This window comes from Dryobates pubescens, chromosome 33 (genome assembly GCF_014839835.1).
Source record: "Dryobates pubescens isolate bDryPub1 chromosome 33, bDryPub1.pri, whole genome shotgun sequence".
NCBI classification, from domain to species: domain Eukaryota; kingdom Metazoa; phylum Chordata; class Aves; order Piciformes; family Picidae; genus Dryobates; species Dryobates pubescens.
In genome coordinates this window covers 5,860,665-5,880,287 of record NC_071644.1, presented here as the reverse complement: position 1 = coordinate 5,880,287, position 19,623 = coordinate 5,860,665, and the positions used below count along the sequence as shown (strand labels likewise).

The following is a 19,623-nucleotide window of genomic DNA, read 5'->3' as shown; positions in this document are numbered from 1 at the left end:
CTGCTCTAGTGGGAGGTGTCCCTGCTGAGTGCAGGGGGTTTGGACAAGATGACCTTTGAGGCTCCCTTCCAACCCACAACAAGCTGCGAGTCTGAAGGTTGGACTCAATGATCTCAGAGGTCTTTCCCAACCAAAACAATTCTGTTGTTCTACAGAGCCACACTCTTCCTGCCAGTGCTGAAACAAAGCAAAAATCTTTCCATTGTAGTTCAATTCACTTCAGATGCATCCTTAGAGCACCACACACTCTGCTTACTGGGTACTCTTCATACAAAACTATCTTCTTGGGATGAAAGGAAAACCAAATAACTGCCCCAAGATGATGACATTACAGGGGAAAAAATAACATTCAGCAATGAGTTAGAAGATAGCCACTTACAGGCAGAAATGCCTTACACCAGTGTGGTCCATCAAGCAGGAACATGAAAATGGAGATAAATTCTGCTCTAAAAGTTATTTTTATCAATTCTGAAGTTGCATTTAACCTTTCTCATTTTCTATTCCCTTGGAAACAAACAAACAAAAGCATTCTCCTTTTACCACACTCTTAACCTGCTTACACACAGCACTGAGGGCCAAACCTGCAGAGAAACCTCTCTCTCACCTCTGAGCTTTCTCCTCCATCCCCCGTGAAGGTATTTTGACATAACCTGCATTCCAAAACCAAGCAGCTAAGCTCAGTGCCAGGACCAAAATTCTGACAGATGAATTTTCACTCCCTCCTTCCCCCAGTTTATCAGAACAATCTCCGGGTAGAAGTTCAAGCAAGCTTCTGGCACGAAGTAAACTGCTCTGCTACCTGGGAAACCACAGCATTGTCCCCAGTACATGAACTGAGAATTCAGTTCACTGTGCACAGCTGTCTCTGTGACTGATCAACCTCCCCCTCATCTGATTGCTGATGAAAGACATGGAAACTTCCACGGAGCAAAGGCAAGAGGGCCTTGCAAACTCATATGCTACAAGTTCAAACTATTTTAACTGAAGGAAATTGAAGGCAGGCCACGAGCAATTACTGCAGCCACAAACCTCACTCTCAAGCTCTCCTGTTTCAAGGAATTCCTTCCTCTTAGTCCAATTCTTCCACAGTTTGTATTTCCACTGTTTTTATTTCACAATTTCCACTCACCTAAGTTCAAGAATGACACACACTGCATTCTCCATGGAGCAGGACTTTTTGCCTAGGTTACACTTCCTCTAGATACATCCTCTGCAAAAATAATTCCCTGCTACTCCTCCTCCCTAGAAGTGTTTAATCCCAGGCTGGAGGAGACTTTGAGCAACCTGGGCTAGTGGGAGATGTCCCTGCCCACAGCAAGGGGTTGGAAATTAGATGACCTTTAAGGTCCCTTTCAAACCAAGCCATTCTATGATTCTGATACTGCTGTCTGCCAATCTGCTCATACCTGTGTTCCACAATTACCTACAGCAGTTACACCAAAGCTCTTGCAGTGACCCCCACAAAACAACTTTCAGTCAGGTGCTGATGTAAAGTTTCACATTCACCCTGCAACAGCACCAAAACACCCCAGCTTCACAAGGTGTTAAGGGTTGGGCTCTATCTTAAAACACCTGTACATGGAATCACAGAACTGTTCAGGCTGGAAGATGTTTTTAAGATCAAGTGCAACCACTAACCCAACACTGGCAGCTAACTACTAAACTACACTCCTCAGTGCCACTTTTCCCCACAGCTTTGAAAGGCCTCCAGGAACAGGGGCTTCTCAACTGCCCTGGCAGCCTGTTCAAGGGCCTGACAACCCTTTGGGGGGAAAAATTGTTCCTCATGTCCAACCCAAACCTCTCCTGGTGCAACTTGAGGCTGTTTCCTCTTGTCCTGTCACTCATTCCTTGGGAAACAGACCAAAGACTCCTCCAGCATGAAAAACAAAGCAATGCCTCTGAAGGTGTTACTTTAGGATTCTATTCTATGACACTGTTTTGCATTACAAGCTTCTCAAGAGCCTGTTATGAAGCTCATTTTGTAGCCAGCTCCTGTCTGTAGAGCTCCTATAATGGTGTTACTTCAGCAATACTTCACCAGCCCTGGCTGTGCAGCTCCTCTTGTTAGTGCCCTTTGTTTTGTTAGGATGGCACAGAGAGGGATGGCTCACAAAGAAAAATAACCTTGGAGAGAACACCTTAAGTTTTACAGCTCCACTTTGCACAACTCATCTGTTATGAGAAGACCATCACAATTTCATGCACAAACAAAGGCAATGTGCAAAACTAGCAGCCCAGGCTCAGCACTGTCCCCCAGCCCAGACTCCCAGCCCCCACCCCTCGGGATACACTCACCTCCTTCATGCTGCTCTCCATGATTTATACACAAAAGCCAAACAAAGCCAGAGGAATCCATTTGCTAGATCAACCTTGATCTGCACTTAGGGCTCCATCTGGCAGGCACCAGCAGCTGCCCATACACAGAGCGACGCCTCCCACATTTAAGAGTAAATATGAAGCTCAGAAAATGCACTGTCCTTTCCTCCCCCAATTTGGATAATGTTTGCTGCTTTCACTAACTGCACCAGTACAGGACATGAGTTATATGCAGCCATATAGTCCATGCATGCTGTCGTGGAGCCTTCATTATCCACATTCACTATTCACCTACTCACCTGATCTCTAAAATCCAGCCTTGCCATAAAAACCTCCCGTGTTGAGAGGAAAAGCTAATTACAAATGCTGCTCAAGCCAGTAGCACAAAACAAGCACAGCACAAGTTTCAGCTGCATGTGGAATCAGTTCTCTACAGACTTCAATTGACTTCAAAGAAAATCCTTCTCTGATGCTTATGCATTTTGTTAACCCTCCTGCCACGTTTTAAGACTCACCTACTAATCCTGGCCTCTTCTCTAATTTTTTTTATTCCCCTTCTTTTAAGGACTGAAGGAGGAATGGGTAAAGAATGCATTTGTTTCCATTTAAACAAAAGCCTTAAAGATAATCTTTTCTTCTGGGAAAAAAAGATGGTTAGGAGTTTCCCCTCCCCATTACTCTCATGTGCAGAAAGGTTGAAAACACAGAGGGTAAGTGTGAAAAATAAGGGAACTCTCACAAAGCCATTAAGCAGCACAGCTCCCGAGGTTATTCTTATTTACAGCAGCTGAAAGTCTGTCACTGAGTGTCTGATTATTGCCATGATCTAGTATCACAATGGCAACAGACTTGCAAATGGAGAGGGAAACAGGGAGTGCAGCATGTTAGAAAACATGCTCTTCTCCACTGGGAAGCTTGAGGGAAGAAATCTCCAGACTGACTACATCTTAGGTAAATACAATTCCGGCTCCACTGTGATTGGAACTCTGCTGGCCACACTCCACAGGACACTTTGATGTCAAGCTCACAGATTCACACAAAGGATGCCCCACCATCTTTTGTCATTTTCTCATTGTGATGGTGCAATAACCCAGCACCTGCAGGCTTCAAATCCCAGCCAGTGAAGACTGCAAACTACCTTGTGAAGTGCTCCCTTTGAAAAATGGCCACGCACACTGCAACTGCAGAAGGTATCCAAGTGAAAAGTGTGTAAGATCTCACTTTGATACATGTGGTGACAACCGAGCAGCAGTATTTCACAACAGTGCATCCCACCTGCAAATTCAGTCTCTTTCCTTCTCTGATGCCTGTCCAGATAATAGCTTATGGGCTTGTGCTGCCTCCTTCACAGCACTCAGAGAAAAAGCTAACAAAACTTTAAAGAGACATCAGCCCATAAATCCAGAAAAGTTAGCACTCAGCTCCAGCTGTATTTTCCAGTAGCAATAGCTCACTTTCATCCTAGTGACAGTGATTTCCCATACCTTTAAAAAGCAGGGAAGGAAGCAAGAAAGTCCAATAGCTGTTCCCAACAGAGACTGCCTAAACCATCTCCAAGTGGCAGAGACACATTCCTATTTTTCATGTGCTAGGCCAGATGTTCCAGGATCCACAGAAAGCTAATTCTGCCTCTTTCCCTGCACCACATCACACCACACTTTCTGTATCTGACACTCTGTACCTCTTCCAGCTTCACACAGATGTTAACACCTAGAACAAAGAGGCTGTCATGTAAGCTGTTCTGAAGCAATTTGCTCAGAAACTATCAAGTCCTTTAATGCTCCACTCTCCCCGCAGAAGCATTTCACCTTGTGTTACCTCATGTTGATTCCTCTTGCTGATGTGTTGTTTATGTAGCTACTGATGTCACTGTAGAAACAGAGCCTCATAAATCCTTTTAATTCCAACAGATCCTTTTAAATGTTTCTACGTAGGCAGAGCAAACAATATTGTCCTCATCTCCAGGTGACATCAAGTCATCTGTTTCCCTGAGACTCCAGATCAACTTAGACTTTCATCTGACAAAGTTTTTCCAGTCCAGCACTCGGTGATGACATTACACCACTGCTCAGCAGCAACAATATCCCCAGCATTAAGCTCTGTGCTTCTAATGCAGTAATATCCCTCCCTGGCGTGGTGAGCAGACTGAGGGTGAAAGAGAACAGCTTCCTCCAGCAAGAAAGGTGAGCATGAGTTCAGAGAATAAAGAGGAGCAGGGCACTGAAAGTATCCTCATAAGCAGCTATTATTGTGATGCAGGTATTTCTGCTAGGTGCTTTCTCTGGAGTCTTGACCTATCTACTCCATAAGATCAGCTTCCTCCCGGGATACTGAAAAGAAAAGCTCCGCGTTCAAGAACAAGATGAAGATATACCAGAGAAACACCTCCATAACTCTGGTCCTTTCAAGACTTTAAGCAAATTGTTGCCCTCTGGAACAAAGAGGAAGGGAAAGACTCTCTGGAGCAATATCACCACCACCTTATTCATCTTTTTTTTTTTTCAGATTAGCCACTTACTGCCAGAGAGTTACTGTCAGAAATAAAGGTATGACAGTGCTGTTTGCCCTCTTCCAGACAGACAAATTGCCCAGGGAGGTGGTAGAAGTCCCATCCCTGAAGTTTTTCAGGCCAGGTTGGATGGGGCTCTGAGCAACCTGATGAAGTGTCCCTGCCCAAGGCAGCAGGGGTGGAACTGGATGATCTTTGAGGACCCTTCCAAGCCTGACAATTCTGTGATTCTCTTCACCAAGCACCAAAAGCAGGGCCTATAAAAGCCACTCTAGTAAGTGTTTGGAGGAGCATGGCACTGAGGACAGCTGTTCCAGGAGCACCTTGGCCACTCAAGTCCAGTACAATACATTGCCAGCCGTCTGACTGACAGCACTTCAGTACCTCCTACACAGAAAATCCTATGCAGAGACCAATTGTCTAACCCAAACAACAGATGGAGCTCTGAAGTCTGGTTTGCACAGCAGAGTATCAAAGTATTCAAATTTGCTTACAGCCTGACAATCAAAAAAGTGGAACTGCAAAAAGCAGAGTACAAAACAAGCCCACCAGTTTTCAAGTGCACCCAATTAGGAGCCATGTGTTAACCATATTGCACGTGAGTACAAACCGTATGGGAAACGAACCCTCTCCTGCTGGAGAAGGGAATCAATCTGCACTAAAAACAGAAAGAGATTCAGCATTAAATGATTTAACTGAATCTAAGAGGAAGGGGGGGAGGGGGGGAAACCACACACCCTAACAGCTCAGTCTTGATGCAACTACCTTACAGTATCATTACCTTCTGCTGAAGAAGCCTCTGAGGAAATCTGAACAGACACTGCGCATTAAAAATGGATTTGTTACCCTCTCACTCCTTTTGACAAATGCAAGGGAAGAACTGTGAGGAAAAACAGAAAAGAAAAAGCAACCCACAGATGAGATTTGGAAGGAAATAGGAGAGGGGTTGTGGAAGCCCAGAAGACAGATGGGGAAATGGGCCAGCAGCTTTTAGGACAGGCCTGTGTGATTTCCAACAAAGTAGGGAAGATTAATTGCAGAGTGGTGTCTAAGCTCTACTCAGTGCATTTCAGTGCATGGGTTAGAGCTCTGCATACATTAGTTACACCTATGCAAATTAATAAGAACAGTATTTGTATAATAACAGTAAAGGGCAACCTTGCATATGAAGAAATTCCAATTATCTTGATTATTTATTTACATTTTATCTGCTATTACTCAGCTGCTGAGCTCAGCACAGAGAGAAAAATAGCATTAAGTGTTGGATTAAGGACCGTACAGCAGTGGGGTGAACACAGAATGAGGTTTTAACTGAGGAGCTCAGAGTCAGGGAATGCAGACCTTTAGCATTCACCCCCATCAGATAAGGGCACTGAAGGGAAAGAATCAAAGGAATGGAATGGATTTCCCTTCAGCCATCCATTCTGCACACACCTGGAATTTTCAGCTCTCTGATCCGTGCTCTGCAAGTCTCATTAACTTCAACTCTTAATCCCTCTTAAATTTTGTGTAATTTGCACCCTTAGCTACAAATACATCTCCCTACATGCACCCAAGGACAGAAGCAAAGACTTTCTTCTGCAAGAGATGCTGAAATGGCTTTAGCCCCTACTGCACAGCGGAAATGAGGACTCAAGATCTCACTCCTGTTCAAGAATGAAGTTTCAAGTAAAACTGAAAAATCAGTGCAATCAGTCAAGGTTTCAGCTAGGCTCCTGCCCCTGCACTGAGCTTGCCAATAATGTGTGCTCTCATTGCTCTCTGCAGTTCTCAAGACAAGAGACAGATGCAAATTGGAGAAAAGCACAAAGAGAGCAAACTGAACAGAAGAGTGTCAGCGCTGGGCTACGTCTCTTATGCTAATTGCTTCCAATAAAATGGAACATTGAAGAAGAAGAAGATTTTTAAATTACAAAGCAGGGATAAAATATCTCAATTATCACCAGTTCTATGGCTTCCCTTGCTCATTCAATAATCTCCTCCAGATCAGATAGAACCACCTCAATTCAAGGGTGGGGTACTGGGGGGGGGGGGTCCTTCAATTCAAACAGAGCAGCAAGATGGCAAAGAGAAAATCAGAGAATGGCTTAGGCTGGAAAGGACCTTAAAGATCATCTCCTCCAACCTCCCTGCCATGGGCAAGGACACCTCTCAACTGGACTTGGCTGCTCAAGGCCCCATCCAACCTGGTCTTGGAACACCTCCCGGGGCAGCCCATTCCAGAGTGTCACCACTCTCATATTGAAGAGCTTCCGCTTAAGATCCAGTCTAAATCTACCTTCCCTCAGCTTCAAACCATTCCCCCTTGTCCTTTTGCTAGACACCCTTGTGAAAAGTCCCTCTCCAGCCTTCCTGTAGGATCCCTTCAGGTATTGGAAGGCAGCTCTAAAGTCTTTTCCCTCAGCCTGTCAACACAGCAGAGGTGCTCCAGCCCTTAGATCACCTTTGTGGCCCGCCTCTGGACTCACTCCAACAATGAAGCAAGCTGCCTGTGGCCAGCACTAGGCTCAGCTGAGAGCAGCCAGGCAAGCTTTCAAACCCTTTCCCTACCCAAACCCTGCCAAACACCACTCAGGAGGAACTGCTCCCCATGAAATCAGTTCCCTTATCACTTGTTGTGCAACCACCATCATCAAAACACCTTTGATGAAGCACTCAACCTCTTAAGAGAAGATTGTTCTCCCACACTCTCACCCATGCTGGGGCTGAGGCTGTGCCTTGCATTTCAGCCTATCAACAGAACCTCCCTCAGCTTGGAACTGCTGGCAAGGCAGAAGGTACAAGCCATGACCACTGAAGCCCTCACCAGCCTGCACAGAAAGAAGATTTCTATTCTGGATGGAGACTCCTGTGAAAAATACAGCATAAACAACCTCAGCTGTCCCCACACAACCAACACTTGCAAGGACTCTCTCCCCTCCTTTGCCAATTAGCTGGCAAAGGCACAAACTCAGGATAAGCACAGTCCTGATCCCTGCTGTCCTGCAAATACCCTCCAATCCAAGTCCTGCTCCATCAGACATACCCCAAGCACTGCACCAACAGACACACAAAAAAAAAGGTGCTAACATTTCTCCATCCTTCCACAGGCTACAAATTGAGATCACAAAGTGATTTTTCCAGCTTAATTTTAAGCAAAGTCTTTTTGCAATAAAGCCAGTGTATCACACTGTACTGCTGGGCCCACACAACAGCTGCTCTTAACAGATTCTCAATTATTTTTCATCCTCTGACACTCAAAATGAGATTGCCAGAGCTGATGCTTCTGCAGGCTCCCTATTGGTACTGCTCAAGCAACAAGCCCAGACCCAGAGGAAAAAAAAAACAACACTTAGCTGGAATGGTTTGAAATGGCATTTGAAGCATTTCAGCAGGTAAGTGATTCTGACAAATACTGGGAGACCTAAGTGGAAACAGACTCTGCAACTTTCACATGGAAGAACAAGAACTGCCCCCAAACCAGCAGAACTTCAGCCCATCTGTATCTGCAGCTGGTAATGCCCCCCCTGCCCCCCAGCCCCACCAGCATTTGTGAGCATTTACAGCAGCTACAACTGGAAAGAGCATTTCAAACATTTACATCTCTGCTCATATAATGAGATTTTAATACTTGAGATATACAGCACCTCATGGAAAAACCAGACACGATTTTACCTCATTAGTTTCCATGGTTTTCAGTTTGAATCCATCTCTGTTTTGCTCCAGCAGTGTTACTACAGCACACTGAGCGTTGCACAGAGAAGTAATAGAGAACTAGCAGGGCCCTTAAGCCAGTGCTTCGAGCAGTAAAGGCAAACATAACTATTCCTTGTGGTGGAACAAACAACTGCAATCAATGCTTTTTAAGTGCTGTGTAGATGAACACAGGAGTTTTTACTCAAACAGGAGGAACACAGCTAGCTAAATAATCTCATTTTCAAGTACAATTTCTCTGTGAGGAATAAGCTGGCAGCAGCTGCAGATTAGATCCTGAAACTTCACCTGACACCCCAAAAAGCTGATGTGAACTTAACAGTAATTAAAAGGCAGATCCAAGACATGCAGAGCACACTGCAAGCTCCCCAAAGCACTGCAGATACTTGCTGACATTGACACTGTTTTGACCAACAGCTAAGCTGCTGTCTGCAGGCATTAGCTAGCTATTAATGAGAGGGAAATCAATGGCATAATGAGATCTTGAGTCACCTGATTTGTTTCACAAACAGGACTGGAGAGGAGCTCTACAAAGAAATCACAGCTTCACCACGCTCATTGCAGATAGCGCTGGGTTGGAAGGGACCCTCAAAGGTCATCTTGTCCAACCCCCCTGCAGTCATCAGTGACATCTGCAACTAGATCAGGCTGCCCAGGGCCACATCGAGTCTGATCTTGAATGTCTCCAGGGATGGGGCCTCAACCACATCCTTGGGCAACCTGTTCCAGTGTTTCACCAGACAAACTTGTCAGAAAGGTTGGGAGATCGCTCTCTTTGCCACCTATCAAATCTCTAGCTCAGATCAGGCCTTGTTTCAAAGCTGGAGCAAACTGCCGAGTGCTTTATCCAATTTAGCTTCCAAACTCCCAGGGATGGATTCCAGACCATACACAGCTAATTAACGCAGCGGGGAAGGAAGGGGAGGGAAAGGAAACAGAACACAAATAATAAAGGGTGGCTCTTTTTCTAAGAGGAGCTAAGTTCATTCCAGCAAATCAGATCTCACAAGATGCAGTCACCCCTTCTGCATGCATAGCCACCTGTGTGTCCAACAGAAAACGCTCCCAGGACACCCCCAGTTCCCATGAAGAGGTAGCAGCCCGCTGGGCGGTGCGAAGAGCAGGGTTTCTTACCTCCAGGCCTGTACACTACGTCATCCTCCGTGATGAAGGAGGTGATCTCACCGTTGTCCGTTCTCTCGTAGCGCGACTTCTTCTTGGGCGGTTTCTTCTTGCTCTTCTTCGTGGACTCCTCGGTGGTGGCACTGTTGTTGTCGTTGTCCTCGTCTTCGCTGTGGTCGCTCTCCGCATAGTTCTTGGCGCCTCCTTCCAAGGTACAGCTCCGCCGAGGCCGCGAGTTCTCGCTCTCCCTCGCCTTGTCTCTCTTGTCTCGCTCCTTATCCCGGTCTCTATCCCTGTCCTTCTCTTTGTCTTTGTCTTTCTCTTTGTCTGCTGTCATGATTCGCCACGTGCCTTCTTCTGTCCTCTCACGGCTGGGCCTCCGTGAAAGGTAGACAGTGAGCCTGGGCTTCAGTCTTCTGAATTTCTCACTCAAATCCAGGAAAAATTCAACCACTCCAACAACCCCAGCGTCTTAAAAAGGTTCTTGAGGGGGCAGGGGGAGGAAGAAAGAGGGGAAAAAAACATGTTAGTATTCAGAATGGTTTCAGATGTCTGCAAATAAACACTACAAAGCAAGACAACTCCACATTCCAAAGCCATTCAGTAGGGAAAGCAACACAGGAAGACACGAGAGAGACCTTAGAAGCATTCAGAGAGCCTTAGAATGGTATAGGGTGGAAGGGACCTTGAAGATCACCTAGTTCCAACCTACCTGCCATGGGCAGGGACACATTCCACTACACCAGGTTGCTCAAGGCCTCATCCAACCTGGCCAAGAAGGGGGCATCCACAACCTCCCTGGGCTACCCATTCCAGTGTTTCACCACCCTCACTGGAAAAAATTTCTTCCTAATTTCCAGTCTGTATTTCATTTCTCCTCCTCAAGCTTCAGCCCATTCCCTCTTGTCCTGTCACTCCAAGCCCTTGCTAGAAGTCCCTCCCCATCTCTCCTGTAGCCCCCTTCAGCTACTGGAAAGCTGCTCTAAGGTCTCCAGGATGAACAGCCCAAATTCTCTCAGCCTGTCCCGAATGGGCAGGTTTTCCAGCCCTCTGGCCTCCTCTGGACATTTGTAGAAATGACTGATGAAGAGTCTGTAAAGGTGTCTCCATCCTCAAAACACAGAATCAATAAGGCTGGAAAAGACCTCAAAGATCATCAAGTCCAACCTGTTACCCAAGACCTCATTACTACTAAACCATGGCACCAAGTGCCATGTCCAATCCTCTCTTGAACACATCTCACAACTCCTTAAAGGAAATTATTTGGTTCACTACAGCAGTAACTTCTCTCACAGAGGCCATGCATCATTTCACACCCAGAGCTGAACAGGAAGCATGCAAGTGGAAAACCCCAAACATTTAGGAAGGGCCAAGTACAGAAAGGAAGAGTCTACAACTTCTCCTTCTGAAAGCAAATGAAGTCCAGCTAATGGCTGTGTTGTTTTGCACCTCAACACCACTAGCAACGGATGTCCTACGAAGCTGGGACAGAGTAAAGAATGCCATCTGCCACCTCCGGGCCAAGCTGTTCAGAAGTCTTCCCCCTACCCTGCTCTTCCAAAAATAGAGCTAACCTGTAATCCACAGATCACAGGAAAGAATTCACTGAACCCAAACCCCACCACAGGAGCTGCAAGTGCACTAACAAACTCTGCTTTTCCATATATCATCAACATGACCTTTCACGCTTGCTTCAGCACTAACAGAACACATGGAGATGGATTTTGTAACTCATGACCTTCACACACGCAGTTTCCTGCTGGGGAATAGGAAGGGGAGAGGTAATCCTTTGCTTTTACTCCCCTGACCACTTAATCAATACAGCTAATATCAACTGCAGCCTTTTTTTCCCTTCAATGCAAGCTCAGATGGAGAGAACTGGACTTGCTGGTACAAGAGTATCATAGAATCATAGCATCAATAAGGTTGGAAAAGACCTCAAAGATCATCAAGTCCAACCTGTCACCCAAGACCTCATGACCACTAAACCATGGCACCAAGTGGCACATCCAATCCCCTCTAGAACACCTCCAGGGACGGTGAATAATTGCAAACTTGGACCTCCGGGCCAGGATCCTCAGGCTACAACCACCAAGCAGACAGGACAGCTGCCTACTGCTGAGGTTTAGCTCCTGCAGGCAGCTAAGCACCACAGACCTGCTCCCTAACTCCCCTCCAGCACCCTGCAGCTGGCCATGTGCAGGTACAGCCTTTACTCTTTTGACTGTCCTTCACATATCCTTTCCATTTGCTCAAATCCCAAGGATCTGGGCTGGCAGGTTACACAAAACACCAGCAGCACACACATGAGAATTGTTGGTACATTCTCTGGAAGGGCTCTAGGGGATTTGCACCAATTGAAGGCCTTGCAAGTGCCTTTTAATCTTTCTCCAGCAGCACCCTGAACAGTTACAGCTGCTGCTGAACAGGAATCATACCTCTCACTCTGTGAATATTCATGAAAGAGTATTACCAGAAGTGTGCATCCAACACACAAAGCTAAGCTGCTGGGTTTCCCTGGGATGAAGCTGAACTCATCCACACCCAGTTCCTAAGTTTTCAGGAAGTTACTATTTGGTACAACTTGAAATTAGCCCAGGGTGTGGAATGCTGCAGCATGAAAGACAGGGACCTAAGAGAGCATGTTCATGAGTTAGGCATCTGAAACCACATTAGAGAAAGGAAAAGGCTATTTGCATTTCTAAGAAGTCAGCTGAGAAGTCTGTGATCCTGTGTGTTTGCTATTTCTTGCTCTTACATAAATCTCAGACTACAATATTCTTCTCCCTCTTGACTCCTACTTTCCAGCAATGGAAACAGCCAAAAAGAGACAAATTGCTTCTGCTGATACAATTCAGGCTGTGGCTTGAATCTCTCAGGCATTTCCTGAATGAACCGATCATCCAGGTAGGAAATGATTCTATTTTCTTTCCTCCTTATAGCAGCTGCCATCACTCTGGCAACACACCAGGGGAATCCAAGGAACTCCTGGAGAGAAGACTACAATGAACCTGTCAATTGCCAGAGAAGTTGCAGATAATAGTGATAACGACAGCCTACAGGGACTCAATAAGAAACGACTCAAATTTCTAGAGGCTAGGAAATACCCAGGAGCAAGCTGGAGGGCTTTTTCCCCTATTGTTGTTGATATAAAAGTCACTTCAGAGAATAAATAATCTGTTCACTGTGAAAGAAAACTAATCACTTTCCCAGAGCTAGCTAAAAATTAGAAGTTGTGGCATCTCCACCTATCACAGTATCACAGTATAACTAAGGTTGGAAGAGACCCCAAGGATCATCAAGTCCAACAACCTATGCACAAGAGATCCCTGTGTGTTCTTCAGAGAACAGAATCTAAAGGACATACCTAAAAGCTTTATTCAGCTACCTCCAAGGATGGGTAAAATCCAGCCACTTGTGATTCTTACCCACTAAGATCTCAGAGACTCCATTTTTGAGCTGGGTAAACACCCACAAGAAAGCCAAGCCTAACCAGAAGACACTGTTCTGTTCAGAGCTTCTTCCTCCTAGCTGTTGTATGTCACCAACCTCTTCTCTTCATTGACTTGAATGCTGTTTACAAATGAACTTTGGGGAAGCCCAAGGGAAAAAGCCAATGAGCAAACGTTTTTGGTCTTGTTTCAGTGACATCTAGGAAGCACTTGCAGAGGCCTTAAGTAGACTGGGCTAACACATGGTGTATATTGCCAAATACAGTAATCACACAGATGTTTAACTCTGGATTAGGACAGTAGAAGCAAACACACTGAAAATCTTCAGTGGTTTTTGGCAGGCTCTGTAGCTTGGGTTTCCAGTAATTTCACTCACTGGCAGCTCCTCGTTCTCACTATACCAAACCACCACAGCAGCTGCTTCTGTCATCACACTACAGACAAGAAATTCAGGTTAGAGCACCACAGGCTGGAGATTATTAGCTGCCTTTGATACTGGTTTACTGCTTCTTCCATTGGGAATGCTTTAAAGATCAAACTCTAAAAGAAGCCATTTAAGCTAAAAGGGGAACATTCACTTTACAAGGGCTGAGATGGGTACACAAAGGAGTGGGAGAACAGCCTCCATCCATTATTTGTTCAATGCAAGTGGAAAAGTGCTGGCTTCACTGCAACCCCGCTCTGAGATCATTATTTTTTGTGTGTTATTTTTTAACTAAAGCCTCAGGATGTGCCCATTTATCCCAACCAAGTTTATTACATCCAGTATAGGACAGCTGTACTTATCTGTACCCAGTGTGCCACCAGACATTAGAGGTCCTTACTCTTAAACTGTTTAGAGCTCAAACATAAACCAAAAATGCATTCTGCTTTCTGAAAAATGCAGATACAGAATCGCAGAACCATAGAACTGCTGTGGTTGGAAGAGACCTCTGAGATCATCAAGTCCAGCTGCTTGCCTAGAGCTTACAATCCCAATGCTACTGCTAAGCTGCTGCCACCAAACCATGTCCCTCAGCCCCACATCCACACACCCCTTAAACACTTCCAGGGATGGTGACTTCACCACCTCCCTGGGCAGCCTGTGACAGTGCATGAGGACCCCTCCTGTGGAAAAATCCTTCCTAATATCCAACCTGAACCTCCACTGGCGCAAATTTAAGACCATCTTTTGGCATCCACCAAGACCAGGTTTGGCATCTAACACTTCAAGATTATATTCAACTGCTCTTATACCTGTTAAAATGTTCAGGTCTCCAGAGAGAGGAAACTAGGATTGTGGTAGGAGACAGGAACTTCAGAGTCTGGGCCAGACATGCTGAAAGCAAGTCGGCAATAATTGCTCCAAGTGAAGACAAGTCTGAAAGCTGGTGCTTCACTGAGTCAGAACATTGCCCCTCCACAGCTCTGCTACTCAGTACCATTAACTGCTGTAAACACTGCTCCCATACAGAAGAGGTGTTTAACATTGCACAACAGTTTCTCAGAGCAGTTAAAATTGCAGCAACTTCAGACAAGTCCTGAAGATGACTCCTCTGCCCACAGAAGTTCAACAGTCACACTTGGGTGCAAATGAAGCCAGACAGAAAAGCACCACAGTTACAGTCCCTGTGCTCCTGAAATGGTCTTTTGCATCTGTCACCCATCTGGCAGGCAAGCCGAGATCAGCAACACTCCAGAAACACCCAGAGGTCCCTTTCAGGACACAGGCTACACGTGCATCTTATTACCAGCCCTTCTCCAGTCAGAAATCATCTCTCACTAGATCTGTCTCTCTCACAAAGACAGCAAATGAAGGATGTCACAATGGATAGGAGTGGATCTGCCCAGGCAATTCCAAATGCCATCGAAAAAGTTCTTGCCATAGTATCTAATGAGGAATCAGGCAGGCACAATTTGACCTTTAAACTTCATTTAAAGAACTGGAGAAGTGAGGAAGTTGATTATCATTATTTTCAACTGCTCATTACCCCACATTCACCTGGTTGAGGGTTTTGCCCAGCATTTTAAATTTAGTTCAAATTCAAGTCCAATAATTCATTCAAACAAAAAACCCCTTCACATCCTCACATCCCTCCTGTGATTGTGTGATCCAAGTCAGGAGAGCAGGATATGACTTCTCCCAAGAAAAATGAGTTCCAGTCACATTTGTGCAGCATAAGTTGAGATGGGCTTCACAGAACCACACAATGTTAGGGGATGTTGGAAGGGAGCTCAAAAGATCATCCAGTCCAACCTCCCTGCCAGAGCAGGACCACCTGGAGTAGGGCACACAGGAACACATCCAGGCAGGTTTTGAATGTCTCCAGGGAAGGAGACTCCACAAGCTCTCTGGAAAGCCTATTCCAGTGCTGTCACCCCCAGAGTGGAAAAGTTTTTCCCCAGCATACACAGCTCTGCAGTTATTTGATCTACGCACCTGGAAATCGTTATCAGAGCCAAAGGCACACATCCCACCTCTTCACACGTTTAAGTACTTAAACCTCTTAACTAGTATTAAAGAGTCAGGTTTTAAAGATAATGTGAAAGCAAGTCCCACAGAAATGCTATGAGACTGAAACAGGAAGGCACCTAAGTACAGAGGGTAACTAAAAATATGGAGAAGAGCTCCTTTTTCTTATTTAAGCCAGACAGATAAATCTTTTAACAAGATTTGTTTGGTCATGTGTTGCCAGCCTTAATAAACACAACAGGACCATTCTTCTGTAAGCTTTTAGTCCTGGACTGCAAGATAAAAAGGCACTGTTTTCAGCAAATGCCAGATTAAAGGAACTATGTGCTGCAGCTGCTGCTGGAGTTCCTTTCACTGAGTTTTGCTAATTTTGATGTCAAGGAAAAAAAATGTAGCTTGGGTTTAGTACAAGGGCTTGAATGGAACTGGGGCAAATACACCCCACCAACCAATACACACAAATCAGCCCATAAAGATTCCTCTGTATGCCCTTAAGGTTTCAAGAACTGCTTGAAGAAAACCTTTAGCATCCCTTGTGAAAAAAACCCAAATGAGACAACAGGAGGAAAAGGAATTTGCATCCAGAAGGAATTGCTACACACATGCCTGCCTCAAACAAAAAGAGGAGCTCTGATTCAGCTCACACCTCAAAAGCCCCCACACCACCTTCTATGCACTTGACCTCCCTGGGGAGGAACACCCAAGTTTAACCTTGAAGATCAAAAGAGAGACTGAAAAACAATAAATCAATCTGTAACCAACTTTTTCTCAGTTTCTATTTGCTGTTGAGAGTGCAAGTTGCAGATAATCAGAGTGCAAAAATATCTGAAGAGTTTCTGCAGGATAATCCCCAGAAGCCTTGAAGATATTTACAGGATGCCCCTCAGGATATTTAGAAGAGAATAAACCAGGTTGGAAGAGACCTTCAAGATCATCATGTCCAACCTATCATCCACCACCACCTAATCAACTAAACCATGCAACCAAGCACCCTATCAAGTCTCCTCCTGAACACCACCCCTCAATCCACTCAGCAGCTCCAAAGGCAGAGCCAGGGCCACCAGCCTGAGGACAACACAGCTCCACAGGCTGCAAACTGAAGACAAATTCAATGACAAAGCAGCACAGAAAGGAGAAGAAAACAACTGCAGAGCAAGAGCTTTACACCACTGCACTTAGATAGCATTTCACAGAGTTTGGAGCTAGAGGTTAGAAGAGATACTCGCCCCAACTTTCACAATTCAGATCCTGGAAGCAAATTTGCTGAAAGCCTTTTAAAAAGCTCTTACAAGTCTCTCCAATGAGTTCCACGCCTCGTTATCAGCAGTCCTCCTTATCTGCTTGAGTTGAGTTTACAACAAATACAGCACAGGAACACTTCAGGCAGTAATGACTGTTATGAGCTACATATTTACAGTCCATAGCTCTTCTAAGTCCTCTAAGTGCATGCAATTAAAGGCCTGTTTGTCTACTTTGAACTGCTCTCTACTAATCATCCCCAAATGGTTCCAAGAAGATGGTGTGTGGGGCAAGAAACCACCAGGCTCTGACTCGTCAGCTTCTCTCTCTGGTGAGAAGCAATCATCCCTTGAATAAAAGCAGCCAATTGAAGGTGTTTCTCATGACAGACAGTGCCCTTTTTTCCCCCCCTCCTGCTATTTACCTAACTTGACCCGAGGAAAGAAAAACAAGAGCTCTCCTATTTCTGAGCCATGCCTTACACCAGCTCTGCTCACAGCTGTCAGTCTGGAAATCACAGGCTGTATAATGCCACAGATCAGAGCTCTCCCACTGCACATTCCACCTTCACACCCATCCGCTCCGGCTCAGGATATTAGGGCATCACTCTGAAATCCAGGTCGAGGGGTGGTTTGACAGATGAGCTGCGCAGGATGACAGCTTAGATAAGATCATAAGTCCCTTTCTCCAACGCGATGTTGATGCCACAGAACTTAGAGGAATAGGGGGAAAGCTGCAAAGCGAGATTTCAGAAGGCAAAATAAACACTTCTGCATTTATCAACAGAAAATGACAGGCTCTTTTGCATGGCTTCGGTTGTGTTCTCAGAGGAGGAACGTGCTTCCTTTCATTTTACTCAAGAATGCTTCAAGGATCAGAAGGCAGCCAAGTTTACCAGGCAATTCTGAGGGGTTTTTTTCATGATTGGAATGGTAAGGATCTAGGCAAGGAAATGCTGGGGGTATTCTAATGGGCACAAGACAGGCAGAACAATTAACTACTAGCAAAAGGTCATTGATTCATTAAGTACCAAGAACAAAATTTTACAAGACAATCAGCTCTGATCAGAGAGCAGACCAAAAGACCAAGGATAAGATTTGGGGTTAATCATAAAATGTTAAGGGTTGGAAATGACCTCTGGAGATTGAGCCCCAATCTCCCTGCTAGAGCAGGAACAGCTAGAGCAGGTCACACAGGAACACATCCAGGTGGGTCATGAATGTCTCCAGAGAAGACTCCACAACCTCTCTGGGCAGGCTGCTCCAGGGCTCCAGCACCCTCACAGCAAAGAAGTTTCTTCTCATGTTGAGGTGAAACTCCCTGTATCTGGCTTATACCCATGTCCTATTACTGAGCACCACTGAAAAGAGCCTGGCACCTTCATCTTGACACCCACCCCTCAGATATTTATAGGTACTGATAAGATCCTCTCTCAGCCTTCTCCAGACTAAACAGACCCTGGTCTCTCAGTCTTTATTCATAGCAGAGACATTCAAGTCCTTTCCTCATCTTTGTAGCCTCTGCTGGACACTCTCCAGCAGGTCCCTGCCTCTGTTGAGCTGGGGAGCCCCAAACTGGACACAGTATTGCAGGTGTGGTCTCCCCAGGGCAGAGCAGAGGAGGAGAACCTCCCCAGACCTGTTGGACACACTTTTCTTGCTGCACCCCAGGATACCAGGGGCTCTCCTGGCCACAAGGGCACATTGCTGTCCCACTGATAACATCGTCCACTAGGACAGGAACATACTAGCTCCTCGCTCCTCCAGAACAGGTTGGGCAATTCCTCTATCATAGTCACACCAGAGGTCCAAGAGAAACTTCCTGAGAACACCTGCCTTCAGCTAGGCTTACACATAGCTTCCATGAAAGTCATGGAATTCCAGATAAGTCACAAATTCTCCCCACATGATCTCAAGAGCAGCAATATCAAATGAATAGCCTCAGAAAGTTTCTGCACTGCCGAGAAGATTTCCCAATTTTAACAGACAAATTAGCTCGACTTCCTCTTCTCTCTAGTGCTGTTTGGTGAGGAATCTGAAAAGCAGCAGGGATCCTGGAGCTGTCTGCACACTCATTTTGATATGAGGCTGTTAGTTCAGTTACCACCTGAGGAGTTCAGCCCTCATTTCCCGTGCTGTGATACATCAAGCACTGCAGACAGCCTCTCCCAAATCCTGCACCCTTTTCACCTCTCACGTATCAAGAAGTTTAAGGGCTGCAGGGCTAGGTGGCCACTTCAAACCCAGAGAGCAGCCAAGATTAGAAGAAATTTCTTCACTGGAAAGGTTCTCAAACACTGGAACAGGTGGTTGAATCCCCAACCCTGGAGATGTTAAAAGGCAGAGAGATGTGTACCCTCAGCAAGTTTGCTGCTGATACCAACCCGGGAGGAGTGGCTGATACACCGGAAGGCTGAAGGGCTCCTCAGAGAGGCCTGGGCAGGCTGGAGAGCAGGGCAAGGGGGAACCTCAAGAGTGAGAGACCTGAACCTGAGGAGGATCAGTGTCCTGCACCAGTACAGATTAGGGTTTAACCTGCTGGAAAGCAGCTCCATGGAGAAGGACCTTAGAGTCCTGGTGGACAGTAAATTATCCATGGGACAGCAATGTGCCCTTGTGGCCAAGAATGCCAGTGGTATCCTGGAGTGCATTAAGAAGAGACTCGATGATCCTCAGAGGTCCCTCCCAACCCCTCCCATTCTATGATTCTGTGACATGGTTAAACACCAGACTAGATACAGTTGGACTACAATGATCTTAAAGGTCTTTTCCAAGCAAAATGATTCCATGACTCTAAGAACAGAATAGAACAAACCAGGTTGGAAAAGACCTTTGAGA

At 45.7% G+C, this 19,623-nt stretch overlaps 1 protein-coding gene across 4 annotated transcripts in view; it reads right to left on the bottom strand.

Moving 5' to 3' along the window:
• Positions 1–19,623, bottom strand: part of RERE (arginine-glutamic acid dipeptide repeats) — a 247,943-nt gene that overhangs the window by 166,034 nt on the left and 62,286 nt on the right. For 3 of the 4 annotated variants that reach the window (XM_054175884.1, XM_054175886.1, XM_054175885.1), the window contains exon 2: positions 9,656–10,126. In XM_054175884.1, the coding sequence (XP_054031859.1) occupies positions 9,656–9,980 (325 nt within the window). In that variant the 5' untranslated portion in view covers positions 9,981–10,126. Of the gene's footprint in view, positions 1–9,655; positions 10,127–19,623 lie in introns of those variants that run through there. The other variant, XM_054175888.1, reaches the window with a different exon arrangement.